The sequence below is a fragment of the Leptinotarsa decemlineata genome, unplaced genomic scaffold (genome assembly GCF_025532065.1).
Source record: "Leptinotarsa decemlineata unplaced genomic scaffold, Ldec_3_MD MMD2_P_RNA_scaffold_12, whole genome shotgun sequence".
Taxonomy (NCBI): domain Eukaryota; kingdom Metazoa; phylum Arthropoda; class Insecta; order Coleoptera; family Chrysomelidae; genus Leptinotarsa; species Leptinotarsa decemlineata.
Genome location: NW_027412526.1, coordinates 3,935,415 through 3,959,832, shown reverse-complemented (window position 1 = coordinate 3,959,832; position 24,418 = coordinate 3,935,415). Strand labels below are relative to the sequence as shown.

General features: G+C 36.7%; 2 protein-coding genes across 4 annotated transcripts in view; both read left to right on the top strand.

The window, feature by feature from the left end:
- The window catches only part of Pdk1 (Phosphoinositide-dependent kinase 1), a 145,110-nt gene extending 134,460 nt beyond the window's left edge, over positions 1-10,650 (top strand). For both annotated transcript variants that reach the window (XM_074172219.1, XM_074172216.1), the window contains exons 4-6: positions 100-707; positions 9,264-9,564; positions 10,332-10,650. In XM_074172219.1, coding sequence (XP_074028320.1) covers positions 100-707; positions 9,264-9,564; positions 10,332-10,427 — 1,005 coding nt within the window. In that variant the 3' untranslated portion in view covers positions 10,428-10,650. The remainder of the gene's footprint in view (positions 1-99; positions 708-9,263; positions 9,565-10,331) is intronic.
- Positions 10,651-15,679: 5,029 nt separating this feature from the next.
- Positions 15,680-24,418, top strand: part of LOC111505915 (uncharacterized) — a 99,270-nt gene continuing 90,531 nt past the window's right edge. For both annotated transcript variants that reach the window (XM_074172196.1, XM_074172191.1), the window contains exon 1: positions 15,680-15,865. The gene's annotated coding sequence lies outside the window, so the exon portion shown is untranslated. The remainder of the gene's footprint in view (positions 15,866-24,418) is intronic.

Sequence of the window (24,418 nt, the reverse complement as noted above, 5' to 3'; positions counted from 1 at the left end):
CTAATGTGATTGTGAAAGAAAACTGATTCAATAAATGAGCGATTGATTGATTGTAATTTTACTATTATTCTTCAATTAATTTTAATTTCTTGTTATTAGGGCATAATCCACCGCGATCTCAAACCAGAAAACCTCCTCTTCGACGAAAACTGGCACCTCCTGATAACCGACCTCGGCAGCGCCAAAATCCTGTCTTCGGAAAAGCCTGAAGCTGACAAGAGCAAGACGAGACGCAACAGCTTCGTCGGAACCGCCCAGTTCGTCAGCCCCGAGATGCTGACAGACTCCCAGTCCTCCTTCGAGTCAGACTTGTGGGCATTCGGCTGCATCCTGTTCCAGATGGTGTGTGGCGAGATGCCTTTCCGCGGGGGCAGCGAGTACCTCGTCTTCCAGAAGATCCTCAAGCTGGAGTACGCCTTTCCCGAGGGCTTCGACGAATGCGCCAAAGATCTCGTAGAATCGCTTCTTGTTATAGAACCCGAGAAGCGACTGGGAGCTGCAGACGAGAGGCGGTACTCCAGCATCAGGCAGCACGAGTTCTTCAGCGGGCGGAACTTCGATGATTTGGGCCCGCCCCCAAAACTGGGTGATGAGTGTGACGGGTTGCCGGAGAGTGAGATTCCGGATTACTTGGAGCCGGGCCTGGACGAAGAGAAGGCCTCCAGGTTGCAGTTCGATTTGCTGTGTCCTGGTGAGATGTCTGTGAGGTGAGATATCTTCTATTTTCTACTTAGAAAACACCACTTTACTTCAAGATAGTATTCGTTATTAACTTATTGGTACATATAGTTGCATATGCAGACGACACCAACCTTTTGATTAAAGCAAAAAATCCCATAGTACTTCCAGAATTAACTGAAGTGGTCTATAATAAAGTAATTACATGGGCTACTAAAAACCATCTACCACTCAACATCAACAAAACAGTGTTAATGAAATTCTCATTAGGTAATAGGAATGACCCTCTTAGTATATTTAAATATAACGATCTGGAGGTTACATCTTGCCCAACAACAAAAATACTTGGTCTCACTGTAGATCACAGACTTACGTGGAATCCACATATTGACCTACTCTGCGATAAATTGAAAAAAAATTGCTACGCACTAAGATTCATGCGAAATCACTGCAGCAAGGAAGTTCTGCTCAGCCTGTACTATGCGACCATCAATTCTCATATAAGATACGGAATTCTAAATTGGGGGAAGGGGTCTTCTGCACAAAGAGTTTTTATACTCCAAAAATATGCTATCCGAATAATTGATGATCTAGAATGGCAACAGTCATGTAGAGATTCCTTCAAGAAATTGAGAATTCTCACTCTTGCTGGGTTGTATATATATGAATCATGTATTTATGTGTTCAAAAATATATCTTCATTTGAAGCGAATCAAGAAAATCATGGCTACTCAACTCGATCAAAAAATTTTTTGGTAACTGCTGCACATTGGACTGCACTTTTTCAGAAAAGTTATCTATACCTTGGCCCAAAATTTTTCAATAAGTTAGACGGCACAGTGAGAGAATCTCCTAATATTTCGATTTTTAAAGCACGATTGAAAGCCTATCTCATCCAAAAAAACTGCTACACCATCAATGAATTTTTTGCAAACCAATAATTCTTCACTCTAGACGGGCAGCTATTAGTAAACAATTTACCCTCTCATATGTATGTTGACTATAAATGTTATAAATTTGTATTGTAATATATTTATTATGTTTTACACCCCATTTGTATGTTAGACGGTAAATGTTTTTAAATTTGTATTGTTTTATATTTAATATGTTTTACACTCCATTTTTTTAATTTGTATTGTATTATGTTTATTGTGTTTTACACACTATGGACGTCTTCCTTGTTACTGTGTACTATTTTGTGAAAGAAATTTTATACTTTTTAACGAGAGAAGTTAATAAATATTATTATTATTATTATTATTATATTATTGGCAGTGTGTCACGGTAATCAAAGAAAATAGTGAGCAAAACCCTGATGTTTGAACTTGTGGTGCTTTCTTGGTCTTGATTCTCCTGGACTTTTCCATGTGGACTATTGTACTTTGGTCTCAATGTCATAACTATATATACCCATGATTCATCACCAGTTATGACCATTTTAAACAAATCTGGATCCCCGTTAACTCTTCCTGAGCGATGTTAATGAGACGATTTATTTTGATCAAGACCAATACCTGTCCAGCAAAGCTAATATGCAAGGGGTGCCTCAAGGGTCAATTTTTGGATCCCTACTCTTCTTGTTATATGTGAATGATATGTCTCAAGCGTTGAAACTTGGTAGTATATATCAGTTTGCTGATGACACATCGGTTATTGTTACAGAAAATAATATGTTTGAACTCTCAACAAAAACTTCAACTGTTTCACTAAGCATGAGCATGTGGTGTGAAAAAACGTGCTCAAGTTGAACTTCCAGTAAAAGAAACAACATTGAGGAATCCCCATATGTAAAACTCTAATGGAAATCGATTCCATCATCAGATCATATAAAATTTCAGCTGGGAAAGACACATGAACATCTTGAATAGTAGGCTGAACTCCATCTGAACTCTCCAACTCTCAACTCAGATGAATTGAACTCATTTTATTGTTCAGTGGCAACTAAACTGGCTGGAAATTGTGAAAAACGACCCAATGTCGTACTTGAAGAATGTTACAGTACCTTCTACTTTCTTCTTCACACATACGGATATTTATGAAATGAAAGGAATGTTTTGTGAAATCAACAATAAAAATTCGGTGGGGTGGGATGCCATTTTCTTAAAAATTCTGATAACTCCTCCTGATAGGGCTTTGACTGTGTTGGCAGAGGCAACAAATTTCTCATTCTTTAAAGGTATGTTCCCATCGTGTCTGAAAATTGCCACAATCATTTCTCTACATAAAGGAGGAGATCTTGACAACCCAGCTAATTTTAGGCCAATTGCTTTGCTACCCGACTTGTCTACAGTTATAAAAAAACTGGTAAAAAAACAAGTAATATCCTTCCTCGAGAAAAACAATGTGATAAATTCATTCCAATTTGGCTTTCAGTCTTCAAAAGGTACACAAGACGCCATATTTTCACTCCTGGAAAACCTGTACACCAATCTTAACGACAGAGAATCTGCGGCGGCCATGTTTTGTGACCTAACCAAGGCCTTCGATTGTGTAGACCACATGCTACTTCTTCGCAAGCTAGAAGTTTACGGATTTAGAGGATCTGCATTACTTTGGTTTGAAACGTACCTTTCTCATCGGCGGCAGAATGTTCTATTAGATGGAATTTCATCAGAGGAACGTTTCATTGTCAGTGGGGTTCCACAAGGTTCCGTTTTGGGACCGGTGTTGTTTCTCATTTATGTCAATGACTTAGTCCATGTTGACATAACTGGTAAATTCACATGTTTCGCTGACGGCACCACTATCCTCTAGCATGGCAATACCGCCTCCAATTTACTTGATCAAATCATCGTCGACATAAGAAGGGTTAAAGAGTGGTGTGATTCCTTTCTTTTATCATTCAACATCGATAAAACAAATGTGGTCACGTTTAGATGTAACATAGGGGAAGTACATTTGGAAAATGTAAAAATTTGGAGAAAAACAAATGTTTAGGGCTCTTCATTGATGAAAATCTAAAATTTGATTCCCATGTCGACTACTTATGTAAAGGACTAGCAGCAGGATGTCATGTAGTGAGAGTTGTTGCAAAGAGAGTTAGACACTACTATCACAAGATCAGTTTATTTTGCACAAATTGAGTCCTACTTACGTTGTGGAATTTGTTTATGGGGAAATTGTGCAAAATTTCGTTTCAATATGGTATTCTCTCTACAAAAAAGATCCATCAGATATTTATGCAAGGCTAGCTACAGGGATTCATGCCGCCCATTATTTGTGAAGCAAAAAATTCTGATCTTAGTATGTCTTTTTATTTTGGAAACAGTGGGTCTTATCCACAAAAAATATAAAAATCAATTTAGTAACACCTCAACTTATAGAACACGTCAGTCTTACTCCGTATTATTTTCAATAGCAAGAAGTTATTTAACCACCTTCTCAATAATTTAAGGCATATATATATAATGAAAATAAATTCAGAAAGAGTAAAAGAATTCCTTGTTGGGAGGCCCTATTATAGTGTGGACGAATTCTACGAAGGCTCAATCGAGTAATTGGCATGTAGCCAAGTTATTGAAACCAACACGAAATGGCTATCAATGTTCATTATGTAGTATTATATATTTACATTTACCTAATATTCATAATTTAATGTACTTATATTTGTATCTGTTCAGCTGGGCTTAATATTGTTCTGTCCATGTCCATATACTCTGCTCTTGTCTCTAAGCATTATTTTATAGTTTATATTTGTTAATTGTCCCATATACATGTTTTACTTTATTAGACTTTGCCAATAAGATGTTCAGATCTTGGGTAATAAGGAATAATTTGATTCGATTTAATATATGATATCTACGGGATCAAGTATGTGTCAGTTGTTTGAGAACATATTCTGTTTAAAATCTGTTTTTTCCGTTAATCAGCTGCCGCCCCCATACAACTCGGAAGTTGAGAAACTTGTGCGAGCTAAGGACTAACGAGGTCTTACCTTTTAACGTGTGACTCCTAACAGGGAGCATATTACTATGCTCAATTATTTTCTATGGTATCATATTTTGGGGCTCTCCATCAAGGTCACAAAGAATATTGGTAACACATAAGAAAATTACAAGATGTATATTAAGATTGGATCGTAATACTTCATACTGGAAACTAACAAATATTCACAGAAATGGTGAAGGATGAAATAAAATAATTGAAATTTGTTAAAAAAAAACATTACATTTCGAATTGAAAAGAGTAAATGGTGAATCCAAATAATGAAACTCAAGATTTTGTTCGAATAATAATTATGACTGTTCCGTCTTTACCTCTATTTTGAATTCAATTTTAATTAATCACTATACAGACCCCGATATTACTGTGCTTGCCTCTATTGGTGAATATATCGCGCACCCCTCGTATACGATATTCCGTCAAAAATTGTCGGGGGTGCGAGAGAAGAAACGGGTTGCTCAACGAGCAGCCAAAGTGAAATAACATTATTGCCTGTCGGAATGTGAAACCGGAAACCTACATTATTCAAAACGAGTTGCTGAAATTCTCAAATGAAGCACAGTTCAGTTCAATTTAAAATATTTGCTCTCGCTATTTAGCAAATTTAGCAAATGGACAACATTCAAATTCATGTCACGAGAAATACAGTTCGCGTACATTGATACTCAACAATGATGCTCCACGAGAAACAGGTCGTCACAAGGACTTTTGACGGTTCTCGGAGAAATCAAACCTTATGCACTGATTGGATTATTACAGAGTTGATTTAATGATTAGGGGATCACAGAAGCTGTCACCACCAAAATGTTGCTACTATTTGAAAGCTTATAAGATGACATTGGCATTCTTGGACGTGTAATTGAACAGCGACATTCTGGTATTTGTAACTTTGTCACTTGCATCCCTATCAAAAGTCTTTTTTTATTCAGTAAAATTTCTCCATTTTTCGAAAAATTCAGGAGAAAAAAACTATAGGCTCAGTGATTTCTCATCAACACGATTTTCAGTTTTGAAATTATACTGTAGGTAAGTTGAGAAATTCCTACTGAATTAGATAAACTGTGGGAAGATTACTATTTTGAATTTCATTCAAAACAACAAATATTTTGTAAATTTGTAATTGAATCATTAATAATTCCTCGCATTTGCCAAAAATAAATGTTTTTCATCATTGTTTACTACATTGTATATTTGGATTTATTCCAGAGGTGAAAATTTAATCAAGGTTTCTGGATATTTTTGATTGAGTCATCTTTTTCTGTTATTAACAGGAGAAACTTGTCCAAAGCTCTGACATATTTTTTCTTGAAGGAAGTTCGATTCGCTTCGCAGCAAATTTTGAGCATTTTTCAAGTCTTGAAGTTGAAGACACGTCTACCAATTGAGTATAAGTAGTAGAAACAAATTGTAACCCACTCTTTATATACAGGGTGTGAATTTTGAAACCTACCACCCCAATATTACAGTTTCAACTTATGGAGAATGTGCAAAACAATATCAGATTTACTTTCAGGATAAACGTTTAAAAGGCAAATTTTCAGCTGAAATAAGAAAAGGATAAGAATTACTATCACTCTTGGTTTGAAACTCAATCTTTTTGAATGTTTAAACATTATTAGACTCGAGAGTTTTGAAAATTAGCTTGATGAACGAATATAATTGAATTCTACAGCTTTTCTGAATCTTTTTTCTAATGTGAAAATTGGTGATTAGTTTGTTCATTTGATGAATTTGTTAGTAATGATAGTAATATTTATTCAGTTGGATCATCTAGAGATTACATTGAGTATGTCAAAACGTGTACAAATACAAAATTAAAAATACAAACTCCCTGCACTTAGAGGCACAATATACAATTTACATAGATAATATAATATAATGTATAATAGTCAAAACCTAAAATGATCTGCGATTTATGCAACAGCATCGTTATTAAAATCTTCCTAAAATGTTACACGTGTACAGGGTCATAAGTTATCATCCATATATTCTTTGAGGGAATAATATGATTTATCCAGGAGTAACTCTTTGATTTGATAGTTATACTGTTTTACAGCCAGATTTTTTATTGTACTCGGAAGTTTGTTGTACAATTTAATGGCCATAAGCCTGGGACATGATTCAGATACAACTTATCTGTGTATTGGCACTTCCAACTGTAGGGAATTTCTAGTATTATAATTCTTGTAACCATTAAGAGTAGGAAAACTGATTATGTGCGATTTTACATATTTCAATATCTCATAAATGTATATACACACATCGGAAAAGTCTAGGGATATTTTTATAACATACTAAATATCATAAAAATAAATGCATGAGGTCGTTTAATTTCGAATCAATTGGTACACTCGACCACCCTGTAGATTTCTATGGGTTGAACAAACCCTGCAAAAACAGTAACTAATCTTTTATCAAGTTTTCTACAAACTGTAGGTTTTCGGCTAAAATGAATAATCTGAAAGTGTCGAGTTTGTACATTCTATGCAGTTCTTGCTCAGCAATTAAACTGGAAATATTGTGCTTTAACATGGAACGCCATCACTTACCATTGGCTGAGATGAATAGAGCTGTAGGGCTTCTTCAAGGTGGCATGCGACAAAATGATGTAGCTCTTCGTTTGGGGGTCTCCCAAAGTGTTATCAGTCGATTGTGGCGGCGTTTCCGTGAAACTGGCAGTCAAGCCGAACAACATCCAGAGCGAGGACGCGCTACAACTGCAGTTCAAGACCGATTTTTGGTCTTAACCGCAAGAAGACAACCGACAATCACAGCACCTGAGTTGGTTAACGTGTTGCAGCAGACGCACCAGGTAACCATTGGTCGTGATACTGTCAGAAATCGACTGCATGAAGCAGATCTCCACAACAAAAGGCCACTTAGATGTCTACCTTTGTCGAGAGGCAATCGCGGTAGAAGATTAGAGTGGTGTCGAGAACATCAAAACTGGGATGCAAATGATTGGGCCACAGTTTTGTTTACAGACGAATCCAGATTTGGATTTCATCTAGATTCCCGTCGAGTAAGACTGTGGAGACGACCTGGAAATAATGAACGTTTGAGACACGTCCAGGAAGTCCACACATACAGAGGTGGTACAGTAATGCTATGGGACGGAATCATGATCGGCGGCAGAACCAATCTCGTTTTTCCAAATCGCTCCCTCACAGCTCGACAGTACCTCGACACCATTCTTCTACCTATCGTCCATCCGTTTGCTGGTGCTGGTGGTGAAAACTTCCACCTAATGCACGATAATGCTCGTCCACATGTCGCGCGTCTAGTGACTGACTGGGTCACCAACGAAGGAGTTGATGTATTGCCATGGCCAGCACAATCACCGGACATGAATCCCATCGAGCATGTGTGGGACATGCTTCAACGAAGAATTACTCCGCATATGGGGAACATTCACACAACGTTTCAATTGAGAGAGCTTTTAATCGCTGAATGGGCAAATGTACCTCAACAAGACATTGACAATCTCATTTTGTCGATGCACGATAGATGTAGGGCCGTAATAAACCAGTGTGGAGGCCAAAGAAGATCCATATTTTTATTTAGTTTTGCTTATATGCGCACTCAGTATTTTTGACCATTTAATACATTTTCTTGTAAGTTACATTCGTTTAATAATCACCCGTCAACTTTTTTTCCCTAAAGCGATCTAAAAAAAATTATTGCCATTTTTAAAAATATCCCTAGACTTTTCCGATGTGTGTACTTGTAACAGTCAATATTCTGAGATTTTGGAAGATGAGTTTGCAACTTGTCCTTCTAGTAACTCCTGCTATATACCTTATAGTTCTTTTTTGAATTTTGAGTATTCTGGAATAATCACTAGATGTTCCCCAAGCTATTATACCATAGGAAATGTAAAAATGAAAGTATGCATTGTAGTACATTATTAAGAGTGATCTATCTACATTCCAGCGTAGTTGTTGAACACAATAAAATATTGAAGATATCATTTTACAAATCGTATCAATATGCTTGTTCCATTTGAGATTTTCTGTTATCTTGAAACCCAAAAATTTTGCCTCCTCTTGTTGTTGAATTGATCCATTGATGTTACTAGTAAACTGTGATCTGGAGTGGTTCTTGAACAAGAGATCATTGTCTGAGAAACACTTTTGGGTTCTTTTTATTTCATCAGATGCTTTATTAACTGTGGCTTTAATATTTTCCTAAGTTTTTTTACCTTCATCCAACTCCCTGTACACGTTGTTGAGGAACTGTGTAATCGCTTTTGGACAATCTCTTCCGAAAACCAAACTGGTTCAAATTAAATAGACCCCATTTTTTTAAAAAAGTTATCATTAGGCTTGAAACATATTTTTCATATAGTTTTGAGAATGGGCTAATGAGGGAAGTTGGTCTGAAATTTTGTATGTCAGTGTTTGTATGTCAGTGTTTGTATGTCAGTGTTGAAAGTTTTCTGTTATGACTTTTAGAAAATTTGTATTTTCTTTAATGATGTTTGAGAAGTTTTGCTTCATTTTCACCCAAACTCAGGTAAAATTATAAGCCGTTGAGTAGGGAAGGTCATATGATTCAAACTGTTTTATATAAAGCACGGATTGAGTAGAATTTAGTCAGTATGGAAATGCTTGAGAAAGCTATGCCTTTCTTTCTGTTTGTAGGAAAAAATCCCTTCCGAACCGCAAAATCACGGACCTGAGCCCCGAAGAAATCTGCGAACGGTTGGAAGCCCAACGGAAAGGCAATGCCTACCATAGCTTTGTCGAAGACAACCTGATCCTCAAGCAAGGCTTCGTAGACAAGAAGAAGGGCTTCTTTGCGAAGCGGCGGATGTTCCTATTGACACTAGGTCCTCATCTGTATTATGTCGACCCTGTTACGATGACCCTCAAGGGGGAGATACCTTGGAGCAACGATCTCAAAACTGAAGCGAAGAACTTCAAGACATTTTTCGTTCATACGGTAGGGGAGTCATACATGCTGTATAAAATAATAGTTTTTCTCTTTAACAATTGAATTGAAGCTGTTGCATATAATTCTCATTCTGAAACTATGAAAAACTCAATAGTGGAGAAATTACATGGCAAATCCTCATTACTGTTTGCTCTGAAAATATTTTTCAACATGTGTTCTGTGAATTAAGTACTCAAATCATGTCTTTTTTTGGCCAACATAGGCCACATATATGCGAGAGTGCTATGCCATAAGATTCCATAAACCGGAAATTAGATCGAATCATTTGAAAATATATGACTGAACTTGGATATGACTGAACTTGGATATATCTTTGAATCAAATTGAATAAGATTATTGTTGGAGGATGAGTATATATTCAAGATGAAAGATGATAGGTCAATATTTTTTTTAATAAACTACCTTACCTGTCTCAAGGAATCCAAAAATCAATAGATTAGTTTGACATACATTTTTTTAAAAGTATGTTGTTTAGACTGCTCAAGCTATCAAAACCTGATTCAAAGAACACACAACATTTGGTAAAAACAGCATTCTAATGTGCCTCAATGTCTTTTGGAGGGTAAGCATAGATTATGATGTAATTCATTGAAATTTCAAAAGTGGACAGGGCCGTAATTGCCCATTTTCAACAATACTTGTGCCTAATACATTGCCTCTATAATTTTTTTATAGATTTCATCCAGAAATATAAACAGAGAAAAATGTAGAACGGCCTTTCTGCAATTGTGTTTGATTTTCAATTTTTTTTTCAGCCTAATAGAAAATACTACCTCGAAGACCCAGATGGCTACGCTCTGGAGTGGTGCAAAGTGATAGATGAAGTAAAAAGTCACTATTTCCCTGACTAACTCAGGAGAACTTTAGCCTAATTCGCACTTTTCTGGCATCTATTTATTCGTATAAATTATTTTTTATAAATAGTTCCGATTGTTCGTTGGATTTCGTCCATTTAGATTATACCGACAATGTATAAATCGTTATTATTATTTCGCTATTTCGAAAATTTCTATTTACATGACATGTACACACAGTTCATATACACTTGTATTAGAATAAATCGTTTGGAAAATATCTATTTATTTATTATTTGATGCAATACAGTGGATTAAAAGTAAATTATAAGAAAAATACAATTCCGAAGTAAGATAACAAGTAGATTATTTAAAAAAAAAATCTATAACAAAATGAACTGATATAATTCTTACAGGCAAGTAACACTAGACACAATACAACAACACAAGCGGATAGTATTAGATGTTTAAGTGTAGAATATGATTTTTAAAGTGGGATACTGATATATTAAAGATTTGATGGTTGTTTAAAGAGTTAGCCAATCGAAGAGTTCTGGGAATAAAGCCGTTATATGAATAATTGAATCTGTGAAAAGAAACGTAAAACGTTTGCACCTGTCTAGTTGAACGACTGGGGACATGTAAAGATATTTTAGAGAGAAGCTCGGGACTGATACTCAGTCCGTTGATAATTTTGAATAGAAGTATTGAATCTTTATGTTTTCTGCGAGCCTCAAGAGAAGGTATGTTGTTCAAAATGCACTCCAATGCAGTATAGTCATAGTATACACCCATCTTGAAGGCAATATATCGCAGGAAATTGTGCTGTACAGCTTCGAGTTTCACTTTTTGTGTAACGTAATGATGGGACCAAACTGTGGAACAATAATCGAGATGAGATCTAATCAGGGAGAAATAAAGAGATTTAATAGCAGTGATGTTGGTGAAAACACGAGTGGTTCTCTTTATAAAGCCAAGCATTTTCATAGATTTTTGAATCACAGCGGAAATGTGTGATTTATAGCTAAGTGTGGAGTCTTGGATCACACCCAGATCTTTGGTTTCAGTAGCAGAATGTAAGGTCCGATTATTTATACTATATTCAAAAATGATTGGATGATGTGTTCGATGAAAGTGAAGAATTTGGCATTTGGATGTATTCAAACACATACCATTTTGCGAACACCAGTTGGATAGGCAATCTATATCGTTCTGTAGACACAATGTATCAGCTTCACTTTTAATTATTTTAAAACATTTTAAATCGTCGGCAAATAGCAAAGCTTCACTTTCATAGAAACAGCTGATTAGATCGTTGATAAAAAGGTTAAACAACAGTGGTCCCAAATGTGAACCTTGTGGAACCCGATGTAACTGCGATGGTATGAGAATAGTAATGATAAACTCTAAAAATTTGTGTTCTTTCCGTAAGATAGCTCTTGAGCCACTGCAATATTTGCCCATCAACACCAGTTTATGGATCAATAGCTCATGATTAACTTTGTCAAAAGCTTTGGAGAAATCAGTTTACACAGAGTCAACTTGCAAACCCTTAGACAGAGCAGACAGAAAATCAACGTAGGTAATCAGACCCAGTTCAGCTGAATTTTTGGATGTAAATCCGAATTGAATATAAGGTTGTTTCTGTTTTATTTAGGTACTCATGGAATCAAGGCAAATAGCTGAAAACTAGAGTCCAAACACAATGAATTTATACGAGGGGGGTTTGAAAAGTTTCGACCTCAACATGAAGATGGCAGCACTCATAAATGAAAGCTAGTAAATTTCGTTGTTCAATTGTTGACAGTTATTCACCAAAGTTTCAGCCATTTTGGACGCGCAGTTGTTATATAACAGTCGTTTGACTGAGTCGACGTGAGTGTTTTTATGAAAATGGAGGAAATCGAGTACTGAGCTGTCATTAAATATTTGTTTTTGAAAGGCAATACACCTACACAGATCAAAGATTCCATGTATGGGACTCTGCATCATCATTTAACGCAGTGAAATTTTGGGCAGCTGAATTTAAACGTTGATTTAGGAGCTTAGGAGACTATGAACATACGGGACGTTCAAAAACTGCAACTACCGACGACAACATCGCCGAAGTTCACCAAATGGTGCTAGACGACAGCCGAATTGAAGTGAGAGAGGTAGCAGAGGTTATTAACATGTCAAAATAACGTGTTTGTCACATATTTAATCGACATTTAGGCATGAGATAGCTGTCCGCTCGTTGGGTGCCGCGTTTGCTCACGTTAGACCAACGCTCTGTTGGCGCAGTTTAGGCGCAATAAATTCGAGTTTTGGCACTAATTAATTACTGTCGATGAAACAAAAATATAGTCCAAACTGTGGACTGCAAAGGGGGACCTGCTACAAAAAAGCAAAAACTGTTTTTTCGGCTGGGAAAGTCATGGCTACTGTTTTTTGGGATAGTCGTGGAGTTATTTTGATCGATTATCTTCAACAAAGAAAAACCATTACAGAAACATACTCGGCATCATTACTTGACAAACTGAAGGCAGAACTCGGGAAAAACGGCCACATTTCCAAAAAAAAAAAGAAAATTCTCTTCCACCAAGATCGTGCATCATCTCACACCACAGCGGTTGTTATGACAAAAATCCACGAATTACGATGTGAACTGCTTGACCATCCGCCTTACTCACCAGATCTAATCCCAAGCGACTTCTTTTGTTCTCTCATCTGAAAATTGCGCTCGAAGGACAAATTTTCGTCAAATGAGGAGGCAATCGCCTTGGTGAACAATTATTTTGCAGATTAAAACGCCGAGTACTATTTGGACGGGTCACAGAGATAGGAGCATCGCTGGAAGAAGTGTGTAGAGTTAAAAGGCGACTATGTTGGGAAGAAAACCTGAAAAAATGTCTTGTATCTTTGTTAGGTCAAAAATTTTTCAGATCACCCTCGTAGTTCAAAACCAGACAGCGCTGTTTTGATCCGCCATAGGTTTCATCAGTAGTTCTAGGTTAGGTTGAACCACAAATGCATTCCACCATCTAATCCGTCCTCTCTCACTCATTTCCAAGTGGTCCTCAACCTACTGCTTGGCACTTCAGCAAGATTGAATCTGACCTGTTGTCGAAGTCAGCCTCCAATGCTTCACTCCCATATATCTGATAATTTGTAAAACCTGACTTCACTGTTTGTAATGTGGTGGTGGTGGTCTCCTGTACGTAGCTGCAGACGAGTGTTGTGTGTCGCGGACTAATGTTCGTGTTTTATAACCGGATTGTGTGTGTGTGTATCTGAAAAAAAATGTTTGTACATACAGGAACCAGACGACGACTCACGGATCTGTTCTCTAATTCTGCATTGTCGGCCTCATGTGCTAGTCCCTCTCGCGAAATCTGGGCTCATCCCTGTTCAGTGCGTCGTGAAGATCACTCAGCGATGGTTTGGGATGTGTCCGGATACTCTCGGAGATGTTTTCGGCGGGGGTTCTCATGAGCACATCCATGTACTCGGTGCTAAGATCCAGGTCCTGATAGATGAATCGGTTGAGTATGTATCAGGGAGCGTTCATGGCCGCCCCTGGTAGGTGTTCATAAACGTCTTGATTTGGCGTCTGTATGTTTCTGCGCACTGGTCCCAGGTAGTGGAGGCATACAGAATGATGGGGAGTAAGATGGTCCTGATAAGGAGCAGTTTTACTTAGAAATCCATGTTACTGTCCGATAATGGGTTAGAGGTTATGTCGAGCGGCTTTCGCCAGCCCCAACCGCTGTTAGATATGGGACCTGAATGTTAGTTTCCTGTCTCAGGTATCTTGCTTCGTTTATCCACGGAATCTCCTGTCGGTTGGAGACAACGTCTCCTTCCGGATGTACCTACCTTCTTCCAGGCGAATGGACTGACTTTTGTCAGGGTTAAAACTAATTTTCCAGAGGTTGGCCCACTTCTCCAGTCTGTTCGCTTGTTGTGGTGGGTGGATCTCGCCAGTAGAGCTGTGTCGTCCAGCTTGTCGAAGTTGTTCTCCGGCTTAGCCAGGTCTGCTGTGTACACCGAGAAGAAGTGTGGGGATAGAACTTGGCCTTGTGGGACTCCTGCTTCCAGAAGTCGCTGGTGGATAGCTCTTACCCTACTCTGCATTGGCATCGTCGGTCAGCTAGAAAAGAATGGATTAGTCTCACCATTGGTTTTGTGTTGCCAAAATTTGTTCCACGTGCCAGACTCTATCGAACGCCTTGGAGACGCCTCACTTACCCTGGGTAAGTGAGGGCAATGGCATCTCCCCTTACGAAGGCACCATCTATGAGATTGGCAGAGAACTTAGTCCTCGACAATCAAAAATAAAGAAACGCATCTCGTTGGCGATTGATGTGGAAGCTTGGCTTTGCAACTGACAGCGTTGGAAACCTCGTTTATCTTTTATTTCGAGCATTGCGTCTTCCTAAGTGGAGATGTCGACCTCACTGAGTCACAACAAGTTCATTATCAAATCTTACATTCTGAACTAAAGTCCTGTCTCCTAATCAGCGTAGAATGAGACCTGTGGTCTTTTGGATAAAGGCGGTCCCAGTTCTGGTTCCAGGGCCCTGAACCAATTGAATTGATATAAAACTTAGTGTTCATGCAATTCTTCAGAAGGCCTTGAGCTCATCACTCCTCATTTGGAAAGCTACAATTACCACCGTGGTAAGTTGACAGAAACATGGTACGTGGTAATCTATTATTATCATGGTGGTACAATCCAAAAATTATTTGGAGATATCGCTGTACATAATACTATGTCAAGATCCAACAAATTTGAAGGTTCTACAGTCAAAAGAAAAAACATTAATCAACTTGAAAGATACTACTAATCGTTGCAATAGAAGTTACTTGTGGCGTCACTAACACTACGTAATCAATTTTTCTTGACTCTACCAGAAAAATTAAAAGTTCCCATATACGAGGAAGGAGATCGTAAAACATTTGAAAATGTTTAATTTATACAGCGCAGTTGTGTCCCTGATAGTGATAATCCTGATAGTGTGCGAGCCTGCACATTCACAGCGCATAATAGCTCGCCTGTGCGAGCCTTGAGCTCGCACAGGCGGGCTATTATTCACTCCAATTTTTGAAAAAGCTCTCGTCGAATTCCTGTTATCATGAATAAGTATCCACTAATCTACGTTTGATGATTTCAGATTAATGTAAAGATTTGATTGATGTTGACATGTAGAAGGCGTATCGTTTACGATATAATTTTTAGCGTAAACTCATAAATATTTCACACAATTAGAAAAATCTAGTGTTTTTTGTTTTATTACTACTACACCAGTTGTTACTTTTTGTTTTTTATTCGCGTTAGATGGTAGCACTGACGGCAACATGGCGAAAGTTGGTTAGTTGTTGTGTGGCCAAATGTGTATTTCAAAGAAAATAATCAGAAATTCTGTTCGCGGTGCCGTGTGAATTAACTTAAAAACCGCCCTTTTTGTGTGAAACAAGCGAGCGGGAGCGGACATGTTGGGACATCATTGAAGGCAAGTCCTATTTTCTATTTTGTGTCTATTCAGAATTTGCCACCCGCCCACACTTTTCAAATAGTAGCCTCATGAAACTTTGAATTTGAATAATGGCATATATTCTGCGAGTATCGATATATCCATAAACAAATCCACCATCGCGAGCGGTGAAAAATTATTTTTATCCCAGTTCGAGTGCTACATTTGACAGTTGTCCGAAAATCAGTTGTTTATGACAGCACGTATACAAACACAATTCGTTATTTATTCGTTTTTTACTTGGCAAACCGGCTTTTCGTATCTCATTGCAGACAATGTAAGGCATTATAAATAATGTTTAAATATTCTGATCGCGTTTTGTGTCGTAGTAGTAATTTTTTTCCTCGGAGGAAGGTCTACGTACCTGCATTTTGATTTGGTTCTCTGCGGAGGTAAATGTACTTCAGTATGTTTTTCACCCCAACGCTTGTACCATCTGATATTTGTCCTTGATAATTGTAATGAGGCATTTCTTTGTTGTTGTTTTTTTAATGTAAATATATTTCATTTTAGAGGATGTCTTTTCTGCCTAAGGTTTCTCTGTACTTCACACCTTTGAAATGTATTGAATTGAAACGTATTTGCATTTTGAGATTCATTTTTGGAAAAGAAAGGTTTTGACTTCCTACTTTTCAATCTTTATGCAAAAAAATGTGAGAATCTTTCATAGAAAATATAATGCAATCAATTTGAAAATGAACTCTTCCCAAAGATGTGTAGATCAGGCAGAGAAGTCGTTTTTAGACACAAACTGGAAAAAAAGTCATTTCGAAACAGCTACCTTTATATAAACATAATTATTACATAAAGGAAAATACTTTCAAAACATATACTTTTAAATGAGCACTGAATTATACATAAACAATTTTCTCTATTCAGTCAGTATTCCAAACATTCATTATGGAATTGAATCAGATATCATTCACAGAATTGCTAAACAATATACACTCACAGACAAAAATATTGCATATTTTATTTTAAGCCTCAATTTCATGTTTATTTCTATTGGTCTGAATCTTTACACAGTCTTCATTAGTGAATGGTTGATGCTGAAGTATTTAACATGTATTGATTGCCAATAATTCAGATATTGAAACTTTATAACACACTTGTAGAAGAAGTAATGGGATAGACTAGTTTTGGTAATAATATTCAACCAGAACAAGCAACAATGTCTTGAGTTGAGAAAATTTCCTGCATATGCCAATACAACTGAAAGGGTCGACCTTCAGTTTTGGAACGGGCACACTTGCAACCGGTTTCGGGCTCATTAGCCACTCATCAGTGCAAGATAGTGGTCATCATCGGAATTCTTTCGAGTATTTCATTCCTCTTCCTGAGTTAGAGCGAAACAACAAAATGTCGCTCCATCTAGTGGACATCTCCATCTAGTAGTTTAGATCTTTCATTTAATAATTCTACTCATATGAAAATTGTTCACGAATTTCTTTCTTTTTATTAAATTTTGTAAATCCGGCTCGAAGGACCATGAAGAATTTCTGTTCTTGTGTTGTACTCTTCAATAGAGTGGACAGTATAATCTGAGCTGATTTAATTGAGAATTAATTTGAATGTCGAGCGTAATACAGTGTAGTTTAGTTATGCATTCGTTTTATTCAATCAAAATTCTCAATTAAATCAGCTCAGATTATACAGTCCACTCTATTGAAGAATACAACACAAGTACAGAAATCTTTAAACATGAAGAACAATATTAAATAGTTGGTGGGTTATGAAAACATATTCAAGACAATTTATTAAAACTGCAATAAATAGACAATGTTTCTAACTATTCTGAATAATTGTTCCAGAATTCAGCTTTATTGTTAAATATATTTTCAACTTCGAAAGTAATCCGTTTTTGTCTTCATTTCCTTTTCAGAAATGAAATATGAGTTGCATCTCAACATCTGAAGTGGATTTCGATATTAAATGAGGCCCCAAAAAGTTGAATTTGTCAAACAATCCCGATGAATATTTTTAAGGAAATTCATAAGACGAATGCTTCTCAACGAGTAACGAAATTTAAAAGCAATTCGATCTTGAACTGAACGATTCGTTTTTTCGAAAAAAATCTCATGTTTTTAACATTGTCCATCACGTTTCGCATTGGAATCAAAAAACAATCGACGCTCACCTGCTTACTTAACAATCCTGTTTGAAGATCGGGAAATGCGTGGAAAATCGGCCTCCCACAAAAACTAAACGGTTTGGCAGAGTCCTTCGACGTCTTTTCCTCGCTAATTATCAACATTTCGAAAATAAAACGTCTCGAAATAAATATTTAACAATGAATCTTTTGTGCAGATGTTATGTTTTCATTTTTATTTTTCATTATTATCGTTCAACCGAATAGACTGCCGATTAGTCGGTGGGCTGTACGTTAATTTCATCGATTAATATTGCTCTCTATTAGAATGTTTTGTGTGCCCATACCCAGGCTTTGAACAAGTGTCTGCAGACAGCAATTTTTTCGCCTGCGTACTTCTTGAACCTATGAACTCACTTGGCGGTTATCCAAAATCATTTTGTAGACTTTTTTCTTGTTTTCGTCGGTAACATGCTTTTTGGGGCTTCCACTGCGTGCATCGTTCTCTACTTTGTTCAAACTAACGAACGTTGCTTCACTCAAAATGTTCTATCCTACTAACTAATAGTCCGACAGCTGTGAAATGTGTACAGGTGTCTTTTGAAGGTTAGGTCTAACTAAAAATCATATGGATTCAATACTATTAGCTCCATCTGTGAGTTAGCCCACGAACTTTTCATGGGATAGTAGTCTTGTTGAATTATATTGCCAAATGTGAACAAACACATTGTCGTGCTGTCACTTTTTATTATTTTATTTTATTATTTTTCGGATTTAGTGAAGGGAATGTAGATCTATTGAAAAGTTACCTGAAAAATCGGACTCAGTCAGTATGTCTGGATGGAAAGTGTTCTAGTGCTTTACTTGGTGACTATGGATTACCTCAGGGCTCTATCCTTGGCCCCATTCTGTTCTCTCTATATATATATCTTACTTCCATGAAATAATTGATCATTGCACAGTTCATAACTATGCAGATGACACTCAGCTATATTATCGATTCCTTCCAAGTAACTGGCAGGTGGCAATGGAAAAAATTAACAGCGATCTACCAAAGTTACTGGGTTTATCTGTAGCCCATAACCTGAAATTGAATTCTCAAAAATCTCAGCTGATACTTTTTGGCCCGAAACACAAAAGGTGAGAAATTGAAGGAAGAATTGAAATCAAACTTGGACAGACTTTCTACAAATAATTACAGAAAGCAAGAACTTGGGTTTGTGGCTAGATGCTGATCTGAGATTTCACAAACATATAAATTCACTTTGTCGTAGCTCGTACAGTATCTTACGTCAAGTCTATCAAAGTAGAGATATTATGACTTCCAAACTGAAGTTGAAACTTTGCTAGATTAGCATATTGCGATATAATCTACGGGCCTGCTTTGATACAATTTGATGTAAATCGCTTACAAAAAATACAAAACAATTGCATTCGTCTTTCTTATGGTGTGAGAAACTTGGACCATATATCCACCAAGTTCGAGGAGTCACATTGGTTATCGATTGCAAAAACCTGGCAGTTCCACCTACTCGTCAATACACATAAATTCCTCATTTACAAAAAGTCAAATTATATTTATGAAAGATATAAAACTTTCAAATCTCAGAATAATTCGAGGATACGAAACCGTCACACTTTTATTATTCCAAAACATTCGACAGCCTGCTTTTCTCAGTTTTAAATTGTGGCAAAGTTGTGTATTTTAGAGACCTATTCAATGATGTAAAGAAACCGAATATAGCTCTTTTGATTCTGGAGATAAACATGAAAAACCAAAAAATCCCAAATTATTTTTTGCCTATATCTTCTTTATTCGCAGACATATTGAAAATCTGTCCACATTTGACTATTGGCACTTGATATGGTCTCTCAGAATATATCCATGAATCTTTTATATAGGGTGTTATCTGACTTGGGCCAGAATTTTTAAATACGGACGTGTAGTTTTTGGATCGTAGACGTTCACTTCATACTGAGAAATAAAATTCAATTTTATATTTCGGGATGTTTCGGTAACATTCGATTATAATTGTGTGAATTGTTCCCTTTTAAATTACGGCCCTGGAAATTGGTTGACTGAGTTGAAAAAAAATATAATAGCAACTTTTACGTCTCCCTATGTATCGTAGAGTTTTTCGAGAGTTTTGTTTTTCATTTTTAGGTACCTATTCATATTTTTTCCATTGTTCTGAGCGTTTTCTACAATGAACTTCGAATAAGGAAACCTTTTATGATTATTTGAAACATATCTACATCAAAAATATATTATATGTGTTTTAATAAGCAGAAAAAGAAATGATAGCAATAATAGCATCCGAAACGAACACAATAATTGTAAAGAAAATCAAAATGAAGTAATTTATGTACCCAAAAAAATTATTGGCGCAATAAATGTTCGAATTGGAGTCCTTCCATTTCGAGACATTTTTAAACTCGGTTTTTCATATTATTTATTGCCCTTAATACACTTATTTGCTGCATTGTTGCGAAATCATTCAAAATCCTCAATCTCGAGTCTTCCACATTTTCTATCTCTCTGCCAGCGTAAATCCTATTTTTCAATGTCCCCCATAGAAAATATTCCAAAATAGTAAGATCTGGTGATGTTGCAGACCATCTTATTGTCTCATTATTTGTCTCGAAATGGAAGGACTCCAATTCGAACATTTATTGAACAATATTTTTTTTTTATATAAATTACTTAGTTTCAATTTTCATTATAATTGTTGTGTTCGTTTCGGATGTTATTCAAACACATAAAATATATTTTTGTTGTAGATATGTTTCAGATAATCATAAAAGGTTTTCTTATTCGAAGTTCATTGTGGAAAACGCTTAGAGCAATGGAAAAAATATGAATATGTACCCAAAAATGAAAAAAAAACTCTCGAAAAACTCTACGATGCATAGGGAGACGTGAAAGTTGCTATTATGTTTTTATTCAACTCAGTCAACCAATTTCCAGGACCGTAATTTAAAAGAGAATAATTGACACAATTATAATCGAATATTACCGAAAAATCCCGAAACATAAAATTGAATTTAATTTCTCAGTATGAAGTGAACGTCTACGAGCCAAAAACTACAACAAAAATACAGGTCCGTATTTAAAAATTCAAAGGTGGGGGTGGCCCAAGTCAGATGACACCCTGTATAAAAGATTCATGGATATATTCTGAGAGCCCACATCAAGTGCCAATAGGAAAATATGGACAGATTTTCAATATGTCTGCGAATAAAGAAGATATAGGCAAAAAAATAATTTGTGATTTTGGTTTTTCCTGTATATTTCCAGAACCAAAAGAGCTATATTCGATTTCTTCACATCATTGAATAGGTTTCTAAAATACGCAATTTTGCCATAATTCAACCGACACTCTATCTCTTATCGTTTACGAGATCCCCATGTACGAATTTGAATGGCCCTATATAATTAAAAAAAAATGTTGCAACATATCTGAAGCCTCTTGGATAGATAATATATTCATGTTATGCCTTGCTCATATGGTTTTCCCTTTGTCTCCCTTTTGTGTATGTTTTGCTGTGTATTTTACTTTATTTAAGCTTAATAGATTTTTAATATTTACTTTGAAATGTATAGCCTTTGTTTTTTTTTTCTTAGTTTTACAAAGATTCATGAACTACTCACTTATCAATGTATACTAGGTGATTATTTTTATATTTCTATATAATCCATGCTATCCCCTAGCTTAAGTTGTAAAACATCGTCCGCTGAACTTCGTCATATCATTGATTTTTGTATCTACTTCTTCTTTATAAACAATGTATGTCAGTGAATAAGGCCCATTTATTATTATTATCAGTTTAGAAAATTTTAGATGTTTTGTCGGACTATCATTTTCGCTGTTTTCAACTAAGGACAAAGTATCGATATTTATACGGCCATATCGCAAGAAAATGATGAGTCAGGCCCATGGACTATACCGCGATTTCTCAAATCTCTTTGAATTTTATAATCGGCGTAATCCGCACATAATTTCGAACTCAAGGCCGAGTATAACCGGTCCGAAATCGAACAACCAGTGCAAGCATGTAGCAGCGCAAAGTTTACAATATTTCGAGTAAATGAATTTGTTTTTAAGGAGTTTGAAATAGATCGCATGCCAGTTGTCGGATTGTAAAAACAAACAAGATCCGCCCGAAACCGAAAGGACCGCGGCCAACTCTGAAATTTGGTGAAAATAGCTGTTTTGCTCGAATATGAAAATGTCCTCTCTCTCTCTCTCTCTATCTTAGATGAGTCATCGTTTGCGTTTCCACTGTTACGACATTGGAGCTTACATCATCCGTATGTATATCTGCCGCTAACTATAAAATCATATTTTATCACTTTCACCGTATGCATTCTATTCTCGAACCATCTGTTGGTGCATTTCGAAATATGGCGCCGCCGTTTACGTTAATAATAATAGTGATAACGGGTGGATCCAGTTCTGTACTGGAAAGAGGTGCAATCATCCGCTTTTCAACACCAGAAGCATAACCATGCCACAACACCAGAAGCATGTTTCGCCAACCTACTTGTCGCCTTTAGTACATTATTTTGAAAACAAAACTAAAGAGTTGATTCATTTAGCAGCGGCCTTAAATATGTTCAATATCTCTCTCAATTCGGCAGATTTTTCCGTTTTTTGCTTTTGTTCTCATTTATATCTACTACGTGTGTTGAAAAGTCTCGGTTCTAACACCTAGATGGCGTTAGTCTTAATGCATTCACCGCTTTTACAGTTATACTATAACACTTGAAGTGACCAAAGGATAATCCTCTTACCAACTCTGCAGAGGCGTACCAAAATAATATTTTTATTTATTTAAACACATAGGTTATCACGTAAAAATTGTTATAGTAGGTGGCGCTACCTGGTGTCAGTGGTAAAACTGATTACATTTTCTTATTATGCCTAATACAGTACTTCAAAAATAAACAGAAAAATTTACAAACTAATTATTATGTTCCTTTTATATAGAAAGAGAACTACAAAGCAAAGAAATAATTACCTATGTTATGCTTATGAGGTTTCAGAATCCATTGACTCGTCCGAAGAGGAATCCCCAGTCACACTTAAATCTATTATTATTTGGTCGAAAACAATGTCCTAATTTTCTCTTCTTTCTTGATCACATGGGCTACAGCATTAGCCTAATCTTCTTTCCGTATCCGTTCCATTGCGAGTTCAAATAAACGTTGGACATCAGAAATTGTATATGTCACGTTTTCACGAGCTACGTAACCCTTAATTTGAGCCCAGATTAATTCTATCAGGTTTAACTCACAATGGTAAGGAGGAAGTCTCAAAATGGTGATGCCCTCAGCACGAGCTATTGTATCCACCACATGCTGGCGATATCTGTCACGATGCTGTTTAATGACACTCATAAGCTCGGGCTTAACCATGTCCCCGGAAAATGGAATTCTTTTTTGTCCTAACCATCTCTGCATGTCTGCTTTTCTGGTGGTCATAGTTGGTAGCTGTTCTACTAATCGGCTGTGATAAGAAGCGTTATCCATTACTATTACCGAATTTGGCCCCATCTTCTTGACGAATCCGATTAGTTTGTATGGTGAGTGGTCCAACAATTACCCAGCACTACACTCCAGGAAAGTACCCCTAGTAGAGCAATAAGTATCAATGTAGAAGACATCACAGTGTCATGAGGGGATGTCCACAGGGAGGAGTCACCCCTTCTCTGGAACAAACTTCTGGATACCCTGATTATTCACCTCAACAATAATGAATTCTAAACAATTGCATATGCAGATGACACCAGCAAATTTGTGAACACACTGTGCGATAGAGCGCAGGATGGGCTCAAATTAATAGAAACATGGTGTAAGGAACACTCACTGTCGATCAATCCTAAGAAGTCTGAGATGGGCCTTTTCACCAGGAAAAGAATTTTATCGGGCTGAAACCTCCAGAAATCTTCAAAAAGAAACTAAATTTCTCTGAAGAGGTGAAATACCTTGGTACATTCCTCGACAGGAAGCTAACATAAGACTCTCACCTACAGATTAGAGCAAAAAGAGCATATGTGGCTTATGAGCAATGTCGGAGGACAGTGGGACGCGCATGGGGTCTTTCACCCCATGTTGTCACCTGGATCTACACTGCAATGATAAGACCTATGTTAATGTACGAAGCCATTGCAAGGGGACCGAAAGTCAACGAGCAACAAGCAACGGCCATCCAAAAATTATATTAAATTCAGCGATTGGCTTGTTTAAACATCACAATAGCCATGAGAACAACACCAACAACGGCAATGGAATTAGTTAGTGATCTGACCCCTCTGGACCTGTACGTTAAGAAGGTTGCATTAGTGGCCATGTTACGATTGCGCACTGCTGGTGTAAACCTCGAAGTAGGAACGGGTCAATTGATACTGAGCCTATGGCGAGAAGCGCTTACTACGCAACT